General features: G+C 45.8%; 1 protein-coding gene and 1 long non-coding RNA gene across 2 annotated transcripts in view; one reads left to right on the forward strand and one right to left on the reverse strand.

Annotated features, from left to right (window-relative positions):
- LAMB1 (laminin subunit beta 1) overlaps positions 1-8938 on the reverse strand; it is a 74575-nt gene extending 65637 nt beyond the window's left edge. The window contains exons 1-4 of the mRNA XM_086696956.1: positions 8753-8938; positions 7500-7675; positions 5045-5180; positions 1609-1682 (exon numbers count right to left, since the gene is read on the reverse strand). Coding sequence (XP_086553082.1) covers positions 1609-1682; positions 5045-5180; positions 7500-7675; positions 8753-8789 — 423 coding nt within the window. The 5' untranslated portion in view covers positions 8790-8938. The remainder of the gene's footprint in view (positions 1-1608; positions 1683-5044; positions 5181-7499; positions 7676-8752) is intronic.
- The window catches only part of LOC147583330 (uncharacterized), a 45940-nt gene continuing 27420 nt past the window's right edge, over positions 8865-27384 (forward strand). Inside the window, exon 1 of the long non-coding RNA XR_015248100.1 lies at positions 8865-9331. This is a non-coding gene — a long non-coding RNA (uncharacterized LOC147583330). The remainder of the gene's footprint in view (positions 9332-27384) is intronic.

Raw genomic sequence — 27384 nt, forward strand, 5'->3', positions numbered from 1 at the left:
CCTGCCAAGCATCAGCAGAGAGAAAAGTGATCATATTCCCATTATGTGCCAGGTGGCAAGATTATGCCTATTCCAGAGCAGAGGGCAAGGTCACACAGCCCTTGAATGCAGGTGTTCTTATTCTTCGCACTCTCCCTTCCAAAGAGGAAGCCAAAGTTCTGGCCACATGTGCCAATAAGGGGCAGGATGGGGATTTATCTCCAAGTCTGTCCAACCCCATAGATGTTGCTTTTCGCACAGGATCTAAAGCCCAGAGGTTGAATTCTCTCTCACTAACTACAGTCTGACAACCTGTACCTATTCTTATCGTCTGAGTTCAGTCCCCCTGCCTCCTGTTTTATCTTCAGCATTTCATCGATGCAGAATTTCATCGATGGCCCACTGTACTCAGTTGGATGAGTAATGACAGAGTATGTACCCAAAGGACTTGGATGTAAGCAAACTCAGAACTTCCCACGTATGTGAACAGACGCCCTTTCCAAAGGAAAAGCTAGGACCATCAACATGAATAATGATAGTTTTGTGTATTTTTAGGTGTCACATAACATGAAGGCAACATCCTCATGCGTGGTTGAGTTTTGCTTCTAACCACCAAGCAGAGGGCATGGTCAATGACGGGAGGGGGCATAGTGTCGAGTTGCCTAGGGAAAGCCCCCCAACCTCTCCGCCCATATCCGATGTCAGAGTATAAACCTTCCTCCCCAACAGCAACAGCACTTCTGGGGGGGGGACCGAGGAGAGGGGCTCAGGCCTGGGAACCAGCAGTCTACATCCTTCCTGTCATACTTGGACTTCCACGCCCACCTGAGCTCTTGGCCTCCCAGGCTTTGGTGGAGGACACGGTGGGACTTTTGTGGCTACCTGCCCACATGCTAAATCTTTCCCTGGCACCTTTTCCTAACCTGACGGGGTACAGATAAGGCCCCCAACTCCAACCCAAGCCCACTCAAAAGTGATTTTAATCTGAGAAGCCATAAGTAAATTATGGGTTTTATGTGCATCAACATGTACTTTAAGCCATGTGAAGTCGGTCATTTCCAGGCAGCTGCTTATGAAGAAACAAAGGGACTTTGTACAGAGAAATTCCCTAGCCCTGGAGTCATTTTACATCTCTAAAAGAAAAAGGATGCGAAAAATGCACATTTAAGAAGGCATACACATTTCTTAAGGAACTGTAAAACCGTTCCCACAACTTTCGCAAAACCTTGAAAACTAAAGATAATACACTTCCTTTTCAGTTACCAAGCTCAGCATTAAAACATCAACACAAGGGATCAGGGATTTACTCTCCAGATGTTTTATTGTGGTTTGGGAGAGAGTCAAAGCTGCCTCTCTCCATGGGGAAATAAAACGAGATCTAATTAAAAGTTTACAGTTGAATTACCTTAGAATAGTGGCTCTCTCTCTCCTTCTTGCCACGAAGACTGAGTATTTGTTAAACATGGTTATTCACGTCCATCTTTAAAAAGCTGATCAATTATCCCAATTTACGGCAACAATAATATTTAAGTTCCCACTGAGGCCAACTCACAACAGACATCCATACCGAAAAGGGAATTACACAGCGCTCTCAACGTGTCATTTGCGAGAAAGTTATGAATTCCTTACCTTGAAAGTCATTATGAGATGAGTAAAATGGAATTCTGCTTCCAGATCCAGTTGGATAGTTACGTTTTCCACGCCTATAGGAGATTTTTTCAAAATTCAAAAAGGAAATAGTAAGGAAAACAGGAACATCTGTGAACGGTTGGGAGTATTTTTCTTGAATTCTCTTTATGCCCCGCACAGAACCCCTCTCGGCGCTCTGACAGTGAGGCTGAAGACAAGACCCCTTGGTCTTGGCTTAGGCGGGGAGGCCCGGGCCAGAATGAACCTTCAGTTTTCCTCAACTCATTCTGGAGCTCCACATATGGACTCTGCTCACCGGAACAAGACACCTGGCGGGAAGCCTGGAGTTGCTGTCAAGAAAGACAGCTTCTGCTTAGGACAAAGTAAAACGTCTTCCCAAATCTAAGCCAAGGGACTCTCCAAGGGGGGAAGGAAGGGGTCCGCTTCCTGTGCACAGCAGGGGTTCAGTTTGCAGCCTAAAGCAGGGGACTTAATCCTCCTGGCGGGGGTGGACACAAATATTCCTTTTTTTATGCAGCAGCAAAGAAAATCAGAGCCTACCGCGTCTGTTACTTACACTCCCATTTAGAAAGACGTTATCCCTGATGGGGAAGCCTTTGGATGCATCGCCACAACCGAAAAAACAATGCCAGAGACAAAGAATTGGCCAAATAAATAAACTGGCCCAGAACAAATACTAGCGTCTTCCCTTTCAGGGGAAAGCCTGAACAAACAAATGAGCCTTTGCGCCGTCCCCTGAGTCCCCTGAGGGTCGGTCAGTCCCGCCACACAGAAAAGACCACTGGAATTCCAGAGATAGAAAGGACCCCCTCTCTCATCTTGGGCCCTCAAGCCCACCTGTTTGCTAAAGGAGAACATTTCCCCCTTTCCTGTGCTTGAGAGCACTTTGGGGGTCCACCTTCTAGAGCCTAAGAAGTCTTAACTGCAGGAAGACAGGAATGTGTCAGAATGAATCATGTCACAGGCTGGTGTAGTTTCAGGAAATCAGTAGGACTTTTGAAATAAACTCTCCCACTGGAAAACCGCCAAGGCAATTGTGGGGGGTGGGGGGGTGGTCACTGAAACGGATATGAGTTAGTTGGAATGTTAAAGAAAAACATTATAATCATACTAACTAACCTTATCTAACTTATTAAAAAGAACCGTCTTATAAACCTACTCTGGACATTTCTGAGTGAAATGTTAGCTAAGCAACTACGCAGCTCTTCTCTCCCAGGCTTTTAAAAACCTGCGAGATTTGTTCAAAATGAAGAGATAACAAAAGATAACGTAAAGTACCAACAGGACCAGTACCATTTCTGCAATGTAAGAAAATATTCTACAATGGGTGCACTAAAAGCACATTCCACTTTAGATTTATAACCTGATAAAAGCAGTAAAGTTTGTGTGTGTGTGTGTGTGTGTGTGTGTGTGCGCGCGCACGCGAGCGCCCGCGCATGTGTGTTTCAATATGGGAAGAAAAATCCACAGAGAAAAGAAACCAGATCATTCTTCTACAGAGTATTTGACTTCTGTCCGACCTAAAAATAGATCGTTAGGAAGGGTAAGTGAAAAGTAGCTGTACACGCCAACCCTGTTTCTATGCCTGAGCACCGATAATTTAATGCCACCAGGACACTGGACAAAACCCACAGAAAATGGATAAACTCACATCCATAAAGAACATCCCCAACGGTGAGTTATCAGACAACACGGAGGGGACATTACTCATCAGTCTGACTTTCGGAAGACCAAACTCCAGCCCAACATCATCTGATCTCTTGTGACAGACAACACAAGCCCCTCTACTTGAAGATCCCTTCCTTCTGACATTTGGGACTCTCTCGTCCAACAAATTCAAAGTTGCAGAAATTGATGAAGTCCTGACATAACCAAGAAAAACCCTTCTCTAGAATGATGGCACATGATGAACAACTTTACTGTCTATCAACTTGATACTAATGTTGAGGCATCCTTTTTTTAACTTTTAATTTTTTTAGAGGCATCCTTCTAATTGTCTTTTCATTTCACTGGAAGAATGTGGGCAGGTAGGACATGCTCCCGCTCCCTGTTTGGAATAAGCTCTATGCTATTTCAGAAGTCCTCTGTGACTTAGGTACAGATTTATAGAACCTTCTCTTTCACACTGAACCAAGATAACCTCCTAAAAGAATTGATAAGGCTCTAATCTACATGCTTTCTAAGGACCAGCCTGTCTCAGTCTGGTAACCTATACAGTCCCATGGCTGACCAATAATCAATCCTCCCTAGAAACCAACAGTTTTCTAGAAAGCATGTGTAACTTCATAATTAATGACAAAGAAGTGTATTAAGGGAGTTCCTCTTTACAGAATGTTAAATGATGGCAAACATCTGAAAATGTCCCAGGCGTAGGGCATATAATAAAAAGATCTAGCACAGTCGATGCTTTCTATGACCATCCCTAGGTTCACTTCTTTGACAGCCAAAATTCTCATACTCTTTTGAAAGATCTGGGGCGCCTGGGCGGCGCCGTCGGTTGAGCGTCCGACTTCAGCCAGGTCACGATCTCGCGGTCCGTGAGTTCGAGCCCCGCGTCAGGCTCTGGGCTGATGGCTCAGAGCCTGGAGCCTGTTTCTGATTCTGTGTCTCCCTCTCTCTCTGCCCCTCCCCCGTTCATGCTCTGTCTCTCTCTGTCCCAAAAATAAATAAATGTTGAAAAAAAAATTTTTTAAAAAAAGAAAGATCTAATGGTCCACTGTTAATTAAGAGACACAAGAACTCTACCTTTATTTCCTAAAGTTCAGTCTTCAAGTTTGAAACAAATGCAAAACTAATTTGGGCTTAGTTTCCCGGTGAAGTAACATCAAGTTTAATGAATTTACTAAACCCAAACCCAAAAGGCAAAGGAAGGAAAAAGGGCTGAATTCCCATACTCACTAAAGGAATTGAGTTGGGCATATCCATGTTGACAGAGTCATTGAAAATTTAGATTTAGTGCTGCTTCACAGTACTATTACTGAATTTTCTTGAGATGGAAGGAAGGTGTTGGTAGAAGTAGGGGCTGATTCTGCCCTTTCTTTTGGGGTTGATCCCAAAGAAAGATGCTCTATTTTGGGGAAGATTAAGGGCCTGAAATAGCGCAGGGTCTCCCCCCACCCCGGCCCCATCCTCCCAATACACCCTGCCCCCTGCCCCGTAAAGGCTCCCCTCAGGGTAAGGACCAGGAAATATCCCTTTGGTCCAGCATGAAAGACTGCTTTCTTATAGAAAGTGCATGCTTTAGGAAGGAGGATCAGATTTTACCATGAGAAGTTAGTGCTTCAGGCAGTAAATCTGCCAAAGACCATAATTATAGGGCAGAGAAATCAATCGAGATTACAAATACCCAGGAGCCTGCGAGCCCCTTCCAGGTGACCAATCTCACTCTACAGAACTTCCCACACCAACCACATACCATTTTCGGATTGCCACCAAATCTTAAGGCGGTTTGGAGCAAACGTAGTGACCACATTTTCAATGAGATGACTGTCAGGATTGAGGGTCTCATGATAAGGATCTTGTGAATTGCATATGAAGCATTTTTTGTCCTCCTGAAAGCAAAGTTAGTTTCATGAGTGTAGGAAGCAATCACACACACACACACACACACACACACACACACACACACACACACACACACCAAAAATCAAGCCCACAATACAAAAATCAAACCTGCTTGCTTCAAGAACAATGAATGTGTCCAAATTACTTACATGCCATATAATATGCCTTCCACTTTTTAACTCATGGAGTATGAATTACTCCTGAAAACTTCCTCCACTCTTGTAAATTCAAGGTCAAAAGTAAAAGAAGGCATTGTTTCCACAAGCTAGTACTTGAATCAAAATGAAATTTCTAGGCCTAAGCCTTCATCTCAATGAATAATAGCTAGAGAAGCTTACACTTAAAGCGAGATGTGGAAGAGGTATTAGAAAATTTTTGCTGACATGCTTTAAAGCAAACTGAAAAATGAAAGGAAAAAAAAAAACAACTCACGCAGCCTGATTTTCTAAAACCAACATAATGCAGAGGCCAAGTGTTAGGCGAATGTATTTAAGAAGCTTTGGGAAATACAGAACCAGTTTTCCGAGCCTCTGCGCTGCCCCAGCAGTGAATCAAGGGTGGCAGCTTGTAGGGAACATCTACAAACTACTCAGGATATTGGGAAAGTGGGTACCTGCCAGGGTGAACCCACTATAAACAGACCAACTCACACAAGGCCAACATGCACTAAGACGGGCACCCACAGAGGTCCACATACACCTCACGAACAACATTTAAGCAGGGGTGATATTGTGAGGAGGACAATACCCACGGACTGGACTCTTATGTTTGTATTTAGTTAGCTATTAGTTATCACCTTCCTCCCCAAAGGATTTAGGGACTAGTGAGATGTACTAAGACAAAGAGAGGGAACAGAAGTCAGGAATGCAATGGGACCAAATACTGGACAAAATACTTAAGATTCCTGCCTCAGTTTTCAGACCCATTAAATGCTTGAGAAAAGTGCACACCCAGGCCCTTTCTCTCGGCTCTGGTATCTACAGAGAGCACTCCACGCTTTCACGGCTAATCACGTAAACCAGAGAGTTTAGCTCTGGCTGGCCTGTAAGACAAACAGTTCAATTCTCATTCTGGTCAAAGCCGGTCTCAGAATCTGGTGACTCATTTACAGGATGTCCTCGCCTCTGAGGTGAATGTTAACATAATATTTTAGGTAAAATTTACATGCTAATATTAGAAAAAGTAACATCAACGGCCTTCATTAACTTGTAGTCAAGAAAACTAATACTGGAGAACAATTACCAGAACTTAAAAAAAAAAAAAGGTTAATTATAGCCACCCTTCTAATCAGGAGGAAACAGTCTAGACATCTCTGTATAAACCTGGAAGCAAATGAGCGGAATCCACTTGACCACATTCCTCTGGTTTAATTTATCAGGTCTACAGAATGGGCTCCCTTTCTGCTTTGGAAAAGTGACTCCATTTTAAGGCATCTGTGGTGCAAACCGTAGGACATCATCCTTTTCCCAAAGGGCAGGTGTACAGGTAGGCGGATGGGCCAAAATTATAGCAATTGCCTCTGGCCCTTGCCCTGCATGTGAGACTAGCCCGCCTTTGGCTTGCTTTCGAGGCCAGAAATATCCGCATACTTAAAAAAAAAAAAAAAAATCAAGGAAAAGGCTTCTGATTCTAGGTAGCTTATGCTTTGTCTTCTTTTAAAATTAGTTTGGACTTTTTAAAAATAGGACTTTTGAAATCTAAGATCTAGGCCTACTTTTAGAAAGGACACCCTGAAATTTCATTTTGGTCCTCCTCTACCAGGGTGCCATGGCAACCAGGGCATTTGAAAAAGTATCTACTGGAGGATAGATGGGAACAGCACCACACCAGAAAATATTAGGTTCAGTGGCTAGAGTGACCTCACAAGACATCTGTCAGTGCTACAATACCCCTCCCGCAAGCGCAAGACTTAGGAAAAACCCATGATCGCTACTCAGTCTAAGAAAGAGATGATGGACTATCTCTTATGCACATTTCCAAGGAGGACAGATCACAAAACAACAGTGGAGACTTCTGGAGGCCTGGGGTCAGGATCCCGGGCAGGGGCCAGGTCCCGGCGGTCCTCACTTTCCATAGGGACTATGCGGGCGGTGGAGGCGGCAGGAAATGTATGGCGGATGCAACTGTGCAAACGGAGATGGAGCAAAAAAGGGCGAGCAACCCATCTAATCCCGGGACTCCCCGACTGGCCGCGCTTCCTATCTGGATAGCTGGCAGGATGTGGAGTCCCCAGCGCCCGGCCCCTCTGGTCTGGACTGGAGGAGGCGCGCGCGCGCAAAGCCTAGGGCTGGGATCTCTGCCCTCACCTGGAGGTGGCTGACAATACAGTAGGGCTCAGGCTTGTGCAGCCCGCACGTCGAGGTCACCGAGAGCTTTTGTGCTCGGCCGATGAGAAGGTCGCCAGTGGCGGGGTAGCAGCTGCCCTCCGCGCAGCCGTAGCTGAATTCGGGTTCTTGAGCGCGCACTTGGGCTCCGCACAGGGCTGTGGAAAGGGCAGGCGACAGGGGAGGTGGGGAGGAGGGCACAAGCCGGGGGCGAGCCCAAGCGAAACGAACAAGCAGGGGCGGGAAGAGTAGGTTCAGAAGAAAGCAGAATGCACAGAATAGAGGCACAATGGAAAGATGAGTGCGGGAGAGGCCAGGACGTGGAGAGGGTTCGGAAAGAGACACGATGTCAAATTTGTCCAGCAGCCCAGATCATTCCCGGGAGACCCTCATCTGTCCCGGGCAAGCAGCTCTGGTCACAAAAGGTAGATGTGCAGACCAGCCACCTTGACGTGCCTGTGCCTGGACCTGTGTGCGGGGAGGCTACAGGCGAACCGCCTCTGTGCACGCGAGTAGGCGAGTGAGTGTATGCACCTCGTGCGTGCGGCAGCCTGTGCACCCTCAGTGTGAAACCGTGAGTGTGCGTGCCAGATCTCTGAGTGTGGGGTCACGGATGTGTGTGCGTGCACGCTTGGGGGTCCCGGGCGCTCGGTTGGGGGCGAGGTGGTGGGACTTGCAGGGGACGCCGCTTTCCCGAGCAAGGGGTGAGTGAACAGTCCCTGTGGCTTTGGAGTGGCTTCAACGCTTCGTCATTCCAGGGAAGCACCCGGCCCAGCTGTTTCTGGCGCCATCCGGGGGCAAACAGCGATGGTTAATTGAAGCCACATGGCCCCAGTCAGTTCCCAGGACTAAGCCTGTGCTCAGCTTGGGCACTTGGCTGGGAAAAGGGCTCCAGGGGAGCCCCCCGAGGCGAGCCCCCCAACCCATCCCAGGCAGCCTGCCCCCCGCCCCCCGCAGTGGAGAGACCCACGGTGAACACGCCAAAGGTGCAAAGCCCGAGCAGGGGCCGCGGATCCCCAGTTCTGGGCACCCAGCCTCGGGGATGCGGGTCCGCGGCGATCCTCGCGCGCAGTCCTCAGCCGCCACGGAGGGCGCTGGCGTTTAATCCTGGGGCGCGATTCCCACCCCAGCCCCTCTCCCGCCCCCCGCCCTCAGGCTCCCGCGAAGCCGGGTCCAACGGCTTGTAGGGTTTCTTCCCAAGCCCACTCCTCTCCCCACCGCCGCGGCGCAATTACCTAAGAAACTGAAAGCGAACACCTGGAGCAGCCCCATGGCCAGTCCCTGCACAGCCGAGGGGACACGGCGGAGGAGGGGAGAACGCACCCGCCGAGTCGCCTGCCCGCTTTCCCCGTCTTCCCTTCTGGAGAGGTGGAGGAAAGAAACACAAAAAGAGAGATCAACTGTTCAGAGAGAGGAGAGGGGCCCTTCCATTTCCTGCCGCTCCCACGGAAGCGGGGGGTCGGAGGGGAAAAAGCGCTCAGCCACTATGTCCTCCTGCCCGGGCGGTGCGAGCGCTCTCCCCGCAGCCCCGAGCCCAAAGAAGGGAATTAGAAAGTTTAGCCTTGGGAGGAACCGGGGGAGGCGCCTCCGCTCATGCGCACACGCGGAGCAGGGGCTGAGGGGGCGGGCGGCCACCGCCGGGGGGAGGGGGTGAGGTCCGGGTCCCACCCTCCCGGGGCGCCTCTTTTGTTTTAAGGCCGCGCCTGCGGTGGCCGCGGGCGCCAGGCTCTCCTGGTCTCCGGCGGGGCCACCCCGGGGTGCGCATCGCCTGCCGGAGCGCGGGGGGGCGGGAGGCGTCTGGGCTGGTGGCGGAGGTAGGTGTCGGGATCGCGGCGAGAGACACCCCCACCCCCTCCCTGGCGGGACCTACCGCGCACTCGGGCGTTTACATTTGCAAGGGGTGAGTCACGAAAGGGTACCCGGGGCCACAAACTCCCGCCCCGAGCGCCCGGGAAAGGCGGGTTAACCCTTTAGAAAGAGGGTCGACCTGTCAGGTTTGTTGCCTTACAAAGAAGGGAATCCGGGATCGCGAAGCTTGGGCTGGACGCGACGTCTCTAATGTCACCACGCGAGGCGACGAAACTGCTATTCCCTAGGCTTCCTTTGCGCGCACATTTATTCTGGACCTGCCACCCAGGTGGCCACGGCATCGAATTGCCCGTTTAATTCTGTTTTAAAAAATCTACTTACCTAAATCCAGACGATGGCTCTAATTAAGGTCGTTTCTCCAACGACACTATTGCTGGTGAAGCGTGTTTCCCATCTCACCGTGACAGGGTTGATTCAACCACGAATGAGACCCCCTTCAGGGTCTCCACAAAGCGCCACCTGGGCAATTGCAGAGAGGGACTCTATGGGGAGAGAGGGCTTCTAATGGCCTTGTGTGCGACCTGTCTGGTTGAATAAGGGGTAAACAGAGCTCGCCCACGTCCTGGGGGCTGGGGAGGGGGGCGGGAAGAGAGGCAGGCGGCGGGACTGCCGCCCTTCCAGTGAACTGGCCCAATTCTGCTGCCTTAGCAGTGGATGGATGGAGTCAAAGCTGGGGTTTGCGCAAAAGTGCCCTGAATAAGGGGAGTACAGTTAGTTGGTAGTCCCGGCAGGAGATTTTGCTTGCTTTTAATTACCCCAGGGAGAAGGGTTTAGTTGGTCAGCTTTTAACTTAGCTGCAATGAAACAGGACCCAGGGAAAGTTTAATCATTAGACCACAAAGTAAAGCTGCTTTATGGGTTTATAAACCGCCTTTCTGCTGAGGAAGGCAGGAGCCTCAGGTCTTGGTGATGCATTAATTATTCACTAAATCAGCACTTGCCCTGTTGCAGCCTCTGGAGATTTTTTTTTTTTGCCTCCAGCTAACGTCCAGGGTCCTTGGTGCTGGCTGGGCAGCCCTGAAAACACAAGAGAAAGCAGGTGCTGTTGTGAGGGTTTAATTTTGCAACAGAGGGTCTTCAGAGCTTAATTAAAAAACATTCAGAGGCAAATGCTTTTCCCCTTGTGGAGCTCTTAATACCCTGGGTCAAAGTTGCTTATTAGTTTTTTATCCGTCCGTACTGCAAGCATCATTCACTTCTGCCTCTTTCACAAGACCTCCCTGCTACTCAGTGGTGATCATTTTCCCTGGTCAGTGTCTTCTCATAGATTGCAAAGAGTTACCTACAGCCCTGAGGCTCTCACCTCATTCTCAGGAGTAAACATTACTGAGACAGTTAAGAGATTTGTTGAGTGGTTTGGGTTTTTTTTTTTCTTTTTTTTTTTAACACGTATGTGCAGGGGCTAGTGTATATAACACATCTTCACCATCTGACCACTCCATTGCTGAATTTGTCTCCATTCCCTGTCCTGGAACGTACTTTTGTCCTGGAAGCAAGTGTTCTCCTCTGACCGGCTAAGTACAATGCTCTCACATTGCAAACCTGCCCCATTTCCCCATCTTAAGAAAACCAAAACCCTTCTTTATGCTATATACTCTCTACTCCTTTATTCCGTTTGACTTCTTAGCCCAGGTGCTTGAAAGGATAGTTCGCACTTGTGTTTCCAATCGGTTTCTCCTTCATCCCATTATAACAGAACTCCCATCTCCGCCACTGGTCTCAGTGATGACTGCTGGCCCTCCAACTGCCAAGTGCAATGGCCGTTTTCCCTAGTGGAACTCTCTGTGGTCTATCTCCCATGACCACGCCCTTCTTTTATTTTTTATTTTTATTTTTTAACATTTATTATTGAGAGACAGAGAGAGACAGAGCATGAGCAGGGGAGGGGCCGAGAGACAGGGAGACACAGAATCTGAGCTGTCAGCACAGAGCCTGACGCGAGGCTCGAACTCACAAACCGCGAGATCATGACCTGAGCCGAAGTCGGACGCTTAACCGACTGAGCCACCCAGGCGCCCCGACCACAGCCTTCCTGAGACTTTTCTTCCTTGACTTCCAGGACACCATTCCAAAATTTCCCCATAGGACTGACTCCCTCTCTCCCATTTCTCTTTCCTCTCTCTTTCCCTTAAACATAGGGTGCCCCCAAAGGTTTTGTCTCCAGCTTCTCTTCCTTCTATAACCATTCTCATCTGTGACCAGCCTCTCCACCACCTTCACCTTGGTCCTCCCTACATCTGTAACTCTAGCTTCTACCTTGTTTGGAATTTACATCCAGTTTCTAACAGCCTATTGAAAGCTCTACTTTGATGGCCCATAAGTCCGTGTGCTGCAAAACCTAAGTCACCTCCCCACCCATCCCTCCTAGAACAAAATGTGTTCTTCTGTTTCTAATTTCTGTTATTGGCCCCATGATTCACCTCTGAGCTCAAGACGAGCCTGGGAACAAGACTGGCTATAGGATTTGCAGGGCCCAGTGAAAAAGGAAAAGGAGCACGGGGACCCTTTGTTCAAAAATTAATGATTTCAAGATGCTGACAGAGCAGTAAACCTAGCCCGGGACCCTTCAGAGACTGTACACATCCTCCTTAAAACCAGCCCAGCTTGGGACTCATATTGGACATTTCCATCTCCTTACCTCTTCCTATCACTAGCTCCTGTCATTGCTATCTTACCAGCAACCAGCCACCACGTTCCCTTTGCTCCAACCTCATCACCCTGCCTTAGTTCAGTCTGCCCTCGCGTCTGGTCTGAACCCTGCAGGAGCCTCCCTGGCCGCCGTTTTGATTCCAAACTCTCCCTTTCCGCTGGTCTAATCCTCCCTAACATCACCAGAGGGATTTCTGAGGCACCCCTTTGATCATGTCGTTCCCTTGTTCAAAAGCCTTCAATGGCTTCCCTCTGCCCATGTGAGCTTCCTGAAGTTCCCAACACAGGGCATGCTTTATACTGTGCCTCTCTGTCCCATGGACCCTCCTTGAGCTCACCAGTGTAGTGAACTACCACGCATCTTTGAAGCATCCACTTAAATAGACTTCGTCTCTACCCCCTTTCCACCCCCCAACTCTGTCCACCAGCACCTTGTAAAAGCCTGTTCTGGCGTAAATGACATAACGCTGTAACTATTTGTTTATGCCCTTATCTCCACTAGACAGTGAGTCCAGGCCAAATGTTGCGTAACACCGATTGATGCACAAACGTTGCCTAATATGACATGGGCACGTTGTAGGTGCTCAATAAATGTTTCTTGAGTGGAAGTAAATAAAGACTGGACTCTAGGTTCTAAAAACTTCTTTAAATCTTAAATGTCCACTTTCTACCCAACACGAGTTTCTAGTCAAGTAGCAAAAGAAATATCACCAGACTGGAGTTCATTTTAGGAACACTTCCAAATTTTGCTCATGAACCAATTCTTCCTCTCTGATGTTACAAATGTAGGAGGCATGAATCACTCTTGCTAGTAAAGCTCATTGAGGCTTTACTCCTGCTGACACCACCCCTACCCTCTTATTCATTCCACACATGTACCCCCCCAGCACTACCTGCTTCAGCACAAGGCAGTCTTTTACTGGAAAGTTCTGCAGCATCTTGAATAGCAGACGCGACTGCAAATTGTTGGCCGTTCAGTCTCAAAGAATGTGCAACAGTTGTCTCCCCGAGGCCTTGATTATTTGCTTGGAAAAACAAAGCAAGAACTGCTTTCAAGGTTACCGTCACAGTCTTAAAATGCCATTTATGGGTCTCGTTTTAAGTCCTGGATTGACAGCGTAACGACAAGGAGGTCACATTCTGGCCTTTGACCTTTAGGTTCTAAAACCTGGCTGTCTACCTAACTCTGCTCTCATGAAAAATACTAGATTTGGGTTGTTTTGAAAATTAGATTGAAGGGTACTTTGTGAGAATCAGAAATGAGCTCAAGAAGTTCCATGACCAGGAAAATTTAGAACAAATGTCACGTGGCACTTTCTCCATCTAATACCTCTCATAATATGCGGGACAGTAATTTGTAATTTTGTGTCAAATGCCCTTGCCCTCAGGGGCTCTCTGAGGGCAGGCACTGTGTTTTATTGAAATTCATAGTCTCATCCAAGGGCAGAGTTTTCGGTGTACACAGAGTCACTCAGTATCTGCTTGTTGGATGAGTGATTAAAACTGAATAACCCTTCCTTATGACCATTAAGGGAGCCCATAGGAATACCATCACCTTCTAGAATATGGAAGGCCTGAATCAGGCAGGGCGTCACAGCATTTTCAGTCTCGGACTATACAATAGAAGCTGCTATTTGGGCTTGTATTAACATCCCTTTGTCTGGGAACAGTCCCCAGACTCTCTTGGGGGGGACTAGCCCTTTGACGTTGTCAGCCCAACAGAATTTGGATGGGGCTAATCCCTCCATGGGCTCCAAGCTAATCAGTACCCCCTCTCTCTTCTTCTTCCCAGTGTTTGGTTCGTGGATGGGTATACAACTCAAGTTTTCCAGTGAGGGGACTTCTGGGATTTTTGTGGGAAAGAAAAAGCACTCTCTCCCTGGACTTGAAGTTATATGGATGGAGCTGGTGGCGGCTGGAGACTGGGGCTGACCACAGAGAAGAGCAGAACTGGGGGAAGCAATAGGGAAGATCCTTAAGTACCACCTTAGAATATCTTGATCCAGCTATGCCTAAAGCCAGCGGACATTCCCCGAGCCAATACATTTTTCTGGACATGTAGCATCAGACTTACGAAGCTTTGTTGTTTGTAGCCTGAGATCTGGGACGTTTTTGTTTTCAATTGCAACATGACCTACTTTATCACGATCCAAGCAGACCCTTATCAATACGATCTTAAAAACAGCCATCTGTCTATTCTTAAAGAGCTCAGAAGAAAGGTCACAAATGAGTACCCAAGTCTATATTTGAATGTTTTAAGGTAGTCACTAAAAATAGGTATAAGAAGGCCACATCCATGCTTTTTACAGACTCTCTCAAGGCTACATACCCATCGAACTTCACCTCCAGCAAGGGGGCCAAGAAGACACTTTAGATCCCAGCAGGGGTAGGGTGGCACTTTCTACCCAGCTATGCCTGTGAATTCCAAACGTCTTTAAAAGTTGTTTGTCTATATTTAATAAGAATGCCGTAGAAACACTCTAAGTGGGACACATTTTCAGCTCACTATTTATTCTTTGTTTATGGATTTTAGCATCTGGTTGCTAACCTGGCACTTTAAAAATGAGTAGGAGAGAGATTAATGTTTGAGGTAAGGCTAAAGAGCCTTAGCAAAGCTCTTAAATTTTTTTTTCAAATTAGATTCATAGCAGGATTAACCTTGATGTAGTCAATTAAACACATTTAGACTTGAATGCTAGTCATGAACTAGTTTCATTTTTCTAGCATATCATATCTTTACCTTCATTCAGGAGTGTCCTGTGTAAGAAGGAGGGGCAGTAAGAATGTGAAAAACACAAGGGGCGCCTGGGTGGCTCAGTTGGTTAAACGTCCGACTTCGGCTCAGGTCATGATCTCATCATTTGTGTGTCCGAGCCCTGCATCGGGCTCTGAGCTGACAGCTCAGAGCCTGGAGGCTGCTTCGGATTCTGTGCCTCCCTCTCTCTCTGCCCCTCCCCCTGTTTGCGCTCTGTCTCTCTCAGTCTCTCAAAACTGAATAAAAGTTAAAAAAATAAATTAAAAAAAAAAGAATGAAAAACACAACTACTTGCAGTTCACATAGAATACAGTTTAAGACCTTTAAAAGTAAAGGTTTTTGTTTCTCTGGTCAGCTTTTGTCAACTTTGATAGTTACATTCACAAACATTTATATAACTGAAGTTTAAGAAATTATCACAACTATTTGCTCTATAAATACTTAAAAAAATTTTTCAGATGAGCTATGTGCTTGGACAAAATACATCGACATCCAAAATTTGAGGCCTGCTTTTTGTTTTAAAACGGTTGCTTGTGGGGCGCCTGGGTGGCGCAGTCGGTTAAGCGTCCGACTTCAGCCAGGTCACGATCTCGCGGTCCGTGAGTTCGAGCCCCGCGTCGGGCTCTGGGCTGATGGCTCAGAGCCTGGAGCCTGTTTCCGATTCTGTGTCTCCCTCTCTCTCTCTGCACCTCCCCTGTTCATGCTCTGTCTCTCTCTGTCCCAAAAATAAATAAACGTTGAAAAAAAAAAATTTAAAACGGTTGCTTGCTTGAAAATCACAAACATCCAACTGAGTAGAAGCTAACACTGAGAGTTTGATAGTTGCATTTTAGAAACACTTTTAATTAAACTCAGTTCACCTCTTATGGAAATCTGCCTAAAACTGTATTATTTTTTAATGTTTATTTTCAGGGGAGAGAGACAGAGCCTGAGCAGGAGAGGGGCAAAGACAGAGGGAGACACAGAATCCAAAGCAGGCTCCAGGCTCTGAGCTGTCAGCACAGAGCCCAACGCGGGGCTCAAACTCACGAACCAAGAGATCATGACCAGAGCCGAAGTCGGATGCTTAATGGACTGAGCCACCCAGGTGCCCCCTAAAATTATAAAGACTCTTTTGAAAATTGTATTTCAGTTGGTGTTACTTCCCTTGGCTTTGTAAGGATGCTGAAATTTGGTGAATAGCCCGAGGAGGAGAAAAGGGCATTCTGTATTTTTTAACTCTTCCTTTACTCTTTTTTAATCCAGATTCTGTCTTTCTCCATTTGAAATGTCCAGTTCAGTTCCCAGTAAGTCCCTAAAGTCCTCACCACATTTCCCTAGGAGTCCCCAGTCACATGCCTGGCATACAGTAGGTACTTAGGAAATGCTTAGGGAATGAAAAAGCATTTATTTAACCTCTATTTTGAGACCAATAAGGTTCAGGCAGTATCTTTGTACCAGAGGCTTGAAGGGATAGTTTAACCTACTCTCTTGCTGTAACCCTATCGCATAGTTCTAGGTTATTAATTATTACCTAGGGTGATCTGGGAAACTAGATTTAATTAGCAAGTTAAATGCTCTACCCATGGCTTGTACTCGGAAGGGATCCTGATTCCCAATCCGGTCTTTTCCCTGAGAAGATGGAACCTTTGATCTGAGGACGTGTCAGAAGTGATGGAAATGCTAGTTCAGAAGCCATCACCTCTGTCGTGTAGCACAGCCTTGCCTCATTATCCCCCACCACGATGCCCTTGGCCTTCTAGAAGAATTGACTCTACAACTGCGGTCCCTCTAGAATAAGCCCGATCTTCCGGAAAGAGTATTTATTTCATCAAGGCTGTCGCGCTTGAGGCTGCCAAGGCTGATAATCAGACTTGTGAAGGGCAGCCCCCCCAGAGCTGAGTGGCTGCATTTTTATCCCATCAGAAACAAGCCAGCACTAGGCCTCACTCCAGGATTAGGTGCTATTTCACGTATCGGGCTGTTTGCCAGACAAAGAAGTTGGAGGATGTGTTTACCCTTTCCAAGATGGCTAAATGGGATGCTGCTATTAACCTCTGAGTAAATGGTTTCTCCGTGATCCTATCTGGAAAACATGGAATACGGGGCTGATAATTCAGTCATCTACTCAGGACTTTTTCGTCCAAGTGCTGACCATCGCTGGTCGGTGGCCTTCGACTTTGGAAGCTCCAGTTGTCTACCTGGTTAGTACCTTAAGCCTTAGCAGTAACCTCTGTCTCGTTCTTTAACATTTCTTGAGTAGTTTCTATGTGCCAATCACTGCTATGTACTAATGGTATATGTTCTACATTTAGAGAAGGCCAAGGCTGTCTTAAATACGTATATTATTAGCAAGAAGAATCACAAGCGTTAAAGTCTAAGATGAAGAACAAACACTACAATGTTCTATTTCTATAAACATATACATGTATGCATACATGAATAGGCAAAGTTCTAGAAAGTTCTAGGAAGAGGCATAGCAAGATGGTGGGTACTTTCAGGGAAGGTACGGGCTTTATGTTTGGGATGGGGGTTAAATAACGTTTTAACTTTTTAAATGATAATCTAATGTCTGTAGCTGGTATAATCAGACCAAAAAATTGTAACCCCAGGTTTTTGTTGGTTTGTTTTAGATATAAATGTCTGTTATACTTTGAATACAGCATATGCTAAATTTGGGCTAAGTCTGGGTTTTTACCTGAAAATACAAATTCAAAGAAAGACCTAGGAAATTAAAATCCATTCTTTCTAGTCACCAATGAATTTACTAAATGAGACAACATGGCTCTTAACAAATTGGGACCATGTAAGTCACATTTCTATGCCTCGGTTTCCTCATCTGTAAAACAGATACAAAGGTCACGTGCCTTAGCACACAATACAGGCTCTTCGAAATGTGGCCCCTTGTAATTACTCCCAATTCTGCATTCTGAGCTAGCAGCCTCTCACCCCCCAACAAGCTGTAGCCTGAATATACTCACCATTCGCAAAAGCTAAACCCTGGTTTTTGGCTCATCCAGTTCCTTCTGCCTGGAATGCCTTCTCGGCCTTCTCTGCCAAGACAGCTTCTACTTATGTTCAAAGTCCAGCTCTGATGGTACTTTGCATGTGGAACCTTCTCAGTTTCCACTGCCCAGATGCAATACTTGGACAGATATCTCTTGGAAAAGAGCTTTCTAGATTGTTCTGGACCAGCTGTGCCACACACAAGGCCAGGCGCCTCATCTCTTGCACTGTATCCCTAGCACCAGCACAGAGCACATCGCTGGTATCTGACGAATGTCCACCAAGCAGATTGTTAGCGTGGGAGATTTTCTGTGTTTGCTAAACTGCGAGTGCGTGGAGAGCATCCGAATTTGCCCAGCACTGAGCACAGAGCTCATCAGGTATTTGTTGAATGTGTTCATTCAATAAATGCCTGGATCTACGCCCAGCGTGCTTTCCGGGGAGAAATAATTCACAGGTAATTCTTCAGCCAGAATGAGTCATACCCAATATACATTAGTACTATGTATATATAGCACCATACTTTTCACCGTTTCTGATGACAGAATGGTAAGTCAACGTCCCCAGGTCTCACCGTGTCATCTGTAACGAGGTTCATAAGGGCACTAACAGAACTGATTGCTAGAAAGGCAAACGCGTGCCTTTCCGGAGGGCAATCTGAAATATTAAATTATATATAACTTTGACTCAGGGAAAATATGCCAAATCATGCAGATAAAGAGGTTTACACTATTGTTTTTAAATAAGAGAAAAACTGGAAATGACCAACCCCTTATTGATGATCATTTAGGTTAATTATGCTAGACCCCTGTAATGGAATACTAGACATTTCCCTAAAAAGATGGAGTCCCATTTTTAGAGCATAACTGGGAGAAAGTAGGCTCCAATTATGAAAAATAAACGTAATATATGTACATTATATTTCTTGAGGGATTAAAAAGGGAAACCATACAGGAATTGCCTACAGACAGCCCCAAATTTTAAATGATAGTTTCCCCTTATTTTAGGGTTTTCTCCGTAATGAACATGTCAAGGCTTTGTTCTAAAAATCATTTCAAAATTAGGAGAGTTTCCTGTGATCGCCTGCTCCAAAGTGACCTTTTATGTGCAGAAGTGAAGTTCACTTTAATAAACTCTGTAATCTTGATCAAAGTATTGCAATGTTCACATCCCTGAGAAAAAAGTCTGTCTTCTGCACAGTCAAAACAGAAGAGAAACAAATCAGTCTTGCTGCTATCCCTTAAAAGATGCAGGTATTTGATACAAACTTGAGTCTGAGTAGAGTAGAAACATTTATGGTCAATTTGCGTTTGCAATGTTAAGAGTAGCCAGGATTAAAATTCTTCTTAACTGCCTCCTTTGCTGTTAGGCTCCAAACAAAATATGGTAAACTGTGTTCACCGTTGAGAGTGGATTTTTTTTTTTTTTTTTTCTGACAAAGACCCATGTTTATAAATGTTTAAATCCTTCAGGTTGTCTGTATGTTAGAGCTGCCCTCCCAAGTGGATGGAGCGGAAAAATGGTATTTGTTATGGAGGAATTTTAGTATACCCATCTCTGTATATCTGCTGTATAGAATGCATGATGGTATGGTCTGAAGAGCTAAGAAAAGAACTGGGATCTTAAAAAGGAAAAATTGCCACTTCAAACATATCCTATCTAAATACATTCACTTTTTTATATTGGTCTGTAATAAAGTTTAGACTTCTTTCCAGATGAAAGCAATTGTTCTTTTAATCCCCAATACGTGACCTTCTCCATTAGTATTTTTCTTTCCTAGGTGAGTCCTCATGCAGTATGGCCAACACAAAGCTAAACGTCAGTGTCGTAAAGATCCCCAAGTGTTTATCTTTAGATATGGGATGTTTATACAGCCTTTCCAAGCTTTGAGCTTCTTCCCATGGTACGAATCTCTGGAATCCTCAAACACTAGTTTGGCTGTTAGATTTTTCAGGCTCCATGAAACTTCCATTCCTGTTCCTTTCTAGAAAGTTCACAGTATAGTGATGCTTTTAATAGGCTCCATTGGGAGTCAAGGAAAAAAACAACAACTTGGGTTAAATATTCACTTTTACAGAGCTAAGAGTCTAGGTAGGAGTTTGGTTATTACAGAGTCCTGGAAATTGGTTGCATGTCCTATAGATCGACTATAGTAGTTGGGTTTGTTTTTCTACATGACCAAATGAATTTTGTTGAATACACACATATTGTAATAAGTTGTAGAAATAATACAACTTACTACGTAAAATCTGGCCTACCTCATTATTTGTAAGGTACCTTGTTGCCCTATTTTTAAAAACCACATGGAAGGTTTGAGGACCGAAAAGAATTCTGTTGAGTATGTTTGGGGACAACCATATGCTCCTTTAGTTGGCTGTTCTTAAAAGACCTACTAGTCCCACAAGAGGATACAAACATGTATCCTCTTGTGGGACTAGTAGGTCTTTTAAGAACAGCCAACTAAAGGAGCATATGCTCACTAACATTAAGGATAAAGTATTTCAGGGTACCTGGGTGGCTCAGTCGGTTAAGCGTCCAACTCTTGGCTTCGGCTCAGGTCATAATCTCATGGTTTGTGGGTTTAAGTCCCATGCTGGACTCTGTGCTGGGAGCACAGAGTCTGCTTGTGATTCTGTGTCTCTCCCTCTCTGCCCCTCCCCTGCTTGTGCTCTCTCTAAATAAACTTAAAAAAATGATAAAATATTTCTATTTGGTGAGCCAGTTTTAATTTTGTTTTCTTTCTAGCAGAGTTACTTTCAGTGAAATAATTTCTAAGGCCATTTATATAAAAAATTGTAGTCAATTTTAAGAAAATGTTCTACTGTATTTGATGGACTGTTTAATAGAGCCTAAGACCAGTTAAAAGAACAAGTGGTCTTGAAAGAGGGTCCAGGGACGCCTGGGTGGCTTAGTAGGTTGAGTGTCTGACTTTGGCTCAAGTCACGATGTCAACGCTCATGGATTTGAGCCCCACATCGGGCTCTGTGCTAACAGCTCAGAGCCTGGAGCCTGTTTTTGGATTCTGTATCTCCTTCTCTCTCCACCCCTCCCCAGACCCCCTCCCCCTCTCTCAAAAAAAAAAAAAAAAAAAAAAAAGAGGGTTCAATAGAATGAGTATTGTCCTGGGATAGGTTTTCTATCACGGCTGCCTTAACATTTCTGTCAACTAGCTATGTGACCCCAGCTAAAGTAACCTCAGTACTCTTCTGAAAATGAGGGGAGAGGGGGAGGGAATTCTTTAAATCTCTTGCGTTTTGGCTTTCCTAAACCTTTTTCCTGAAAGAGAGGCAAGGTTGGAGAGAAGATCACATGCCACAGCCCCAGAGTGATGTCCGTACCCAGCATCTCTAAGGGTTTGCCCAGTTCCATCTAGTACTTTTTGGACAGTCCTTTACAGGGAATACCTTCCACTGGTAGATTTTAATTTTTCTTTTTTACTGTAAATGTTTTGTGATCTATTTCCAAGTCTTCCCTGCAAGCAAGTAACCGTACTAACGACTAGATTTTAATTCCTGGGAGGGAGAGCAAGAGAACTTTGCAGTAAACTTAGTCTATTGCCAGCTGGTAAACGGGAGATAAAGTGTAGCCAGCCCTCTATTTCCTAGACTTCCGTGTTTGTCATCAAAGAAGTATGGAGGTATGTCACGTCAGACATGGCTATGAATCAAACAGCTAACCTTTAAAAACAAAAAGCACGTAATTTATATGAACACGAAGAAAACCGTCTTCAAAATCCTGTGCATTCTGATTAGCATGTTTAATTAGAGGCTGTGATAAACTTGTTTTGTGTCAAAGTTTGTTCAGTTAGCAGGCTGAGTCAGACAGGTTGGTAGGGCACAAGGAGCCCTCTAGAAGGGCCACTCAGAGCATTTGAGTAAAACTAAAGATTATATGTAGTTTCAAGCTCTTTCCCAGAAGAGAAAAGCTAGATGCTGATAGATGAGCAGGTGTTAAGAGAAGTCATCCTTCATCTGCTTTATGTTGGAGGGAGAGGGAAAAAAACGCTCGCTCGCGCACGCTCTCGCTCTCTCTCTCTCAAGAGAAGAAACAGAACGTTGAGGGAAGGAAACAGGAGAGAACAAACGGAGCAGTCTTCTGGTAAATTGTAAGCAGGCATCTCTGTTCCTAAAAGCTTTAATGCTTATAATGGAAAGAGCCTGTGAAAACTTTGGTCACCAAAGTTGGTCACTTCTCTGAAGCGGGAGATTCAGGGCTGGCAAAGAAGTTTCAGTGAGGAACATCAAGTGATGAAACAAAAAAACTTCTGTTCAGGTTTATTTTGCGGGGGGAGGGGGGATTGTTGGCAAGGGAGGAAGAAGAATGGGTATGTATGTGTGAGGGTTTGCACACAGGAGGGTTTGATTCAACTAGTTTGTTGAATGGCTAAGGATTACGGAGGACCCTAAGAATTGTAGCTGTCTTTACATAAACTTTGCATAAATCTTAAATATACATAAATCCATAAACCTTTATGTTGTATAAATGTTTTACGAACACAAAAATGTTTTCAAATGTGTTAAGGCTTTCTGCTTAGCCACTTAGTCGCTTTTTCTATACAAAGCCTAATTGAGTGCAAGGCAAAGCCGTCCTTCATTTTGGCTCAGGAAGCTCTGCCTGGGAATTGTAGCTGTCGCCTGTCTGTGAGGCCATGACCTTCATTTGGGAGTGGTGCACTCCAATTTATGGCCCTGTGGCTTGGAAAATATCAACAATCTTGTAAACATCCATGGCCAAGGAAAGGTGAGAGTGTCCAAATGCGGGGGGAAGAACCAGATTTGAGAGGAAAGAGCAGGGACCTTGCTTGGCGGGGGGGGGGGGGGGGGGGGGGGGGGGGAGTTTTTCCGGCAGAGACTTTTTCCAGAGAAAGGAGGGGATTTTCAATAGCTGTATAGGGTGTCAGTTACAGAGAGCGGGAGGGATGGGAGAAAAGGATTTCTTTTGTCCTATGCATGTACTCAATTCCCAGTGGACATTCTCCCCCTCTAAATATGGAGTTAAAGGCTTGCATTGTTCTCAATTACATTTTTAGAGGGGCCAACCCACATGGTGAGCCGGTTTCATGTTGCAGCGGAAAACATTTTCATTCAGGGATGGTCCGAGGACTGTCTGATTTGCAACAATTGGGAGTCGATTTATGGAATACGTAAGTGCGCCAATATTTAGCAGGTTTCACTCTGTGCTAAGTTCTATAAAGGCTATAGAAGTGGCTGAACATATGTTCTGTGCCCTCACGGAACTTGCTATCTGGTTAGATAAGGCTTATCAGCGAATGGGCAGTGTAAGAGGACATTTCAGAGAAAGTGTTTTCAGCTAGGCCAGAGAAGAGAAGGACTTTGGCTGAAGGGAGGTTTTCCTCACGGAAAAATCAGATTTGGCGGACCGACAGCAATGGGACTTTCAAGAAAGCCAGCGCTCACTCTAGGAGCCACTAGAAAGAAGTAGGGGAGATGTAACATACATGGGGTGATTGACCAGAAGTAGGTCCTGAAGGATTTCAGGAATACCTTTCTCTTCTCATAGCCCTTTCCCATGTGAGTGACCGTGGGAGGCAGATCAGGTACAGTCATTAGCATTTATTTCACAGCTGCAGGAAATAAGGACATGAAATTCAGAGAGGCTGTGAATCGTGAGAAGTCACGTAGGGGACACGCCAGAATTTAGTCCACTGTCCCCATGCTGTGGGACAGAGAGGGGACTGTTGTAGCAGTCAGGGGAGGGTTTGGACTCCGCGAGTGTCCCAGAGATCCTAAAGGGGATGTTGGTTCAGCTGTTTCACAGAGACCAAGGTCCTAGTGACATCACAGGAGAGGTTTGCTTTTCTATCTGGTACAAGTTCAAGCTGGCAGGTAGCCCACGGGAGCCAGGCATAGACAGCTGTACTGCACATGGTCATTGTGTCTCCCCTAAGCCCCAGGAGGCTGGTCTACATGGGCAGCATCAGTCTGATATCTTGGTTTCACAAACAGGAAGCACTAACAAGAGACTGGCTGTGACTGGGGAGGGCGGCATCAGGTGTTTATGCCCCAACATCCTCTGCAAGATGGTCATGACTGGCTGTCTCCCTTTACCAAGGGTCATGGGGCCTGGTGAGCGGCCTTCCTACACACACTCTCTGATTCCCAGTTGTTACTGTCTTTCCTCACCCACAGCCAAGTGTGGTGATGACCCCCGTCTCATGCTGTCCTATCTTTTATAGTTTTCCTCCACTCTGACCACATCTTTGTCCACTGTCCCCTGATGAAACGGTACCTGCTTGTACCCTGTGCATCATGCCGGAACCCTGACTGCTAGTCAATTAGGGACTTAAGTTTCTTTTGCTTTTTTTCCCACCAGTATGATCCTCATCTACAGGGTTACACCTGGCTCACCATATTCCAACCCACTTGAAGGGGAAAAAGAAATGGAGACTGTATTAGTTTCCTGTTGCTGCTAGAACCAGTTACCACAAACACAGTAGCTTAAAAGGGCATGTTTAGCTTACATTTTTGTAGGTTAGACGTCTGGTACACATCTCAGTGGGCTAAAATCAAAGTGTGGCGTGCATAGCTGTGCTCTTTTCTGGAGGCAGTGGAGAAGAATCCCTTTCCTTGCTTTTTCCAGCTTCTAAGGTCCACTTACATTCACCGTGGTGCCTGTCCTCTATCTTGAAGGACAGCAACATCAGCCCAAACCCTCCTGATGCTGACATCTCGCCGAATCCCTCTTCCGCTTCCCTCTTCCACTTTTAAGGACTCTTACGATTACATTGGACCCACCTGGATAATCCAGGCTAATTGCCAGATTTCAGGGTCAGCTGTCAGTACCGCAACTCCATCTGCAGCCCTAATTTCCCTCTGCCATATGATGTAACAGTTACGGGCTAAGGAGATTAGGACTCGGACACCTTTTGAGGGCCACTATTCTGCCTACCGCAGCGGGTGAACAACTTCCTTTTAAGGTTGTGTCCTTGAGGTTGCATACAACACTCTCCCCTACTATCCTCCTGGCCAGAATTCAGTCACGTGGTCACACTGAACTGCAAGGGAGGTTGAGAAGTACAGTTTCTTGAACTAGGCAGCCGTGGACTCAGTTAAAACGTGGAGGAGTCCTATTACCCAAAGAAAGAAGGGAGAGAGGGGATATTGAATAGCAATTTCTAGCCTGTTTCCCCTCGGGCTTGTTTGTTCTTGGCAAGATCTGCTTTTGGTTTCCCTTCACTTCCTTTTGCATCTTGGTGCTTTGGGCTAATTGCAAGTAACTATTGGCCCTGAGCTGCCCTTCACCTGAGATCGGTTTCTAATTTAGGAGAAGATAGAGTGGTTTCCTTAATGGACCACAGCAGCTGCCTCATGTCTGTGTCCTGATCTTCCATAATGATTTTTTTTTATATATATATATTTTTTCAACGTTTATTTATTTTTGGGACAGAGAGACAGAGCATGAACGGGGGAGGGGCAGAGAGAGAGGGAGACACAGAATCGGAAACAGGCTCCAGGCTCCGAGCCATCAGCCCAGAGCCTGACGCGGGGCTCGAACTCACGGACCGCGAGATCGTGACCTGGCTGAAGTCGGACGCTCAACCGACTGCGCCACCCAGGCGCCCCCATAATGATTTTTTTTTAATTTTTTTAATTTAATTTTTTTATTTTTTAAAATTTACATCCAAATTAGTTAGCATATACTGAAATAATGATTTCAGGAGTAGATTCCTTAGTGCCCCTTGCCCATGTAGCCCAACCCCCTCCCACAACCCCTCCAGCAACCCTCAGTTTGGTCTCCATATTTATGAGTCTCTTCTGTTTTGTCCCCCTCCCTGTTTTTATATTATTTTTGTTTCCCTTCCCTTATGTTCATCTGTTTTGTCTCTTAAAGTCTTCATATGAGTGAAGTCATATGATTTGTGTCTTTCTCTAATTTCACTTAACATAATACCCTCCGGTTCCATCCACGTAGTTGCAAATGGCAAGATTTCATTCTTTTGGATTGCCGAGTAATACTACATTGTATATATATACCACATCTTCTTTATCCGTTCATCCATCAATGGACATTTGGGCTCTTTCCATACTTTGGCTGTTGTTGATAGTGCTGCTATAAACATTGGGTTGCATGTGTCCCTTCAAAACAGCACACCTGTATCCCTTGGATAAATGCCTAGTAGTGAATTGGTGGGTCATAGGGTAGTTCTGTTTTTAGTTTTTTGAGGAACTTCCATACTGTTTTCCAGAGTGGTTGCACCAGATTGCATTCCCATTCCGTAATGATTTTTTGCTGAGACTAGCTGATTTACAAATGTTTCTGACCTCTGACCCACACCGTGTGTGACCTACCATCTTGCTCTCCCTTCCACATTCAGAGTCTTAGATCCTGTCTGCTGCCCTGTTATTGGGTCTTGCCAGTCCCAGTCTCTATAAGCCCGGCCACTACTCTCGGTCTCAGTCTTGGCTGTCTCCTGCCCTTCACTCAACCCCTGCTCTGAGATGCACAGAATTCATCTAGACTTCTCTCTACTGGTCCCTCACACACCTCAAGAGACTTCCCAGTGCTGGGTAGATGTAGCGTTCACTCAACTCAAGTTTAGGAAACGGTCAGAAAAATTGTAACCAAAGCAAAGAAAATGTATATCATGTTGGGGTGGCTCAGTCAGTTGAGCATCCAACTTCGGCTCAGGTCATGATCTCGTGGTTTGTGAGTTTGAGCCCCACATCGGGCTCTGTGCTGACAGTGCGGACCCAGCTTGGGATTCTCTCTCTCTCCTCTCTCTCTGCCCCTCCCCCTCTCTCACAGCCTCCCATCTCAAAATAAATAAATAAACTTAAAAAAAAAAAAAGAAAATGTATTCATGCGGATGCCAGACAGAGCCATGCCTGCTTCCATGAAAGCTGATGGAGCCTTCTCCTATGCAGTATACATGGATCTAAAACCAACAGAGAGTGAAAGTCTGTGTGACACTGTTCACAGTTACATCCAAATGACTCGCAGGCCAAACGTTACTTCCTATACCTGACTTTGGGTTCTGGTCTCTAAGGAAGTACGTTCTTACTAGACACAATAGTTGCACCATTCAATTGGAAAACACGCCAATACCCAGCTATTTCTGGGTCCTCATGCTAGAGGATAAACAGGCTAAAAAAGGGGGGAATTATGCTTTGGATTGGGGTACTTGGTCTCAACTCTTAAAGGGCTGCTGTTACACAGTGGCAGCCTAGAGGCGTGTGACTACAATCTCCACAATCCAGTCCTGCCACATCTAAGGGCAAAATGTAAGAGCACTCTACCCCTGTACTTGAAGGACCTTCAAAGACAGAATCCTCAGGAAAGGAGGTTTGGGTCACTCTAACTGGCAAAGAGATGCTTGCTGAAGGCAGAGGGAACGCGGAATGAGTCGCAAGGGAAGAAAACCATCAATCCTAATACATCCTCTTGAGGAGTCACAGAGACGAAGTTTGCAATCTCAATCTGTGTTTTTAAAATTTTTAATGTTTAGTTTTGAGAGAGATAGAGAGAGCAAGGGAGGGGCAGAGACAGAGGGAGACACAGAATCCGAAGCAGGCTCCAGGCTCCGAGCTGTAAGCACAGAGCCAGACGCAGGGCTCGAACTCATGAACCAAGAGATCATGACCTGAGCGG

Source organism: Puma concolor, chromosome A2, assembly GCF_028749965.1.
Source record: "Puma concolor isolate L17-30 chromosome A2, mPumCon1.1.hap2, whole genome shotgun sequence".
Classification (NCBI taxonomy): domain Eukaryota; kingdom Metazoa; phylum Chordata; class Mammalia; order Carnivora; family Felidae; genus Puma; species Puma concolor.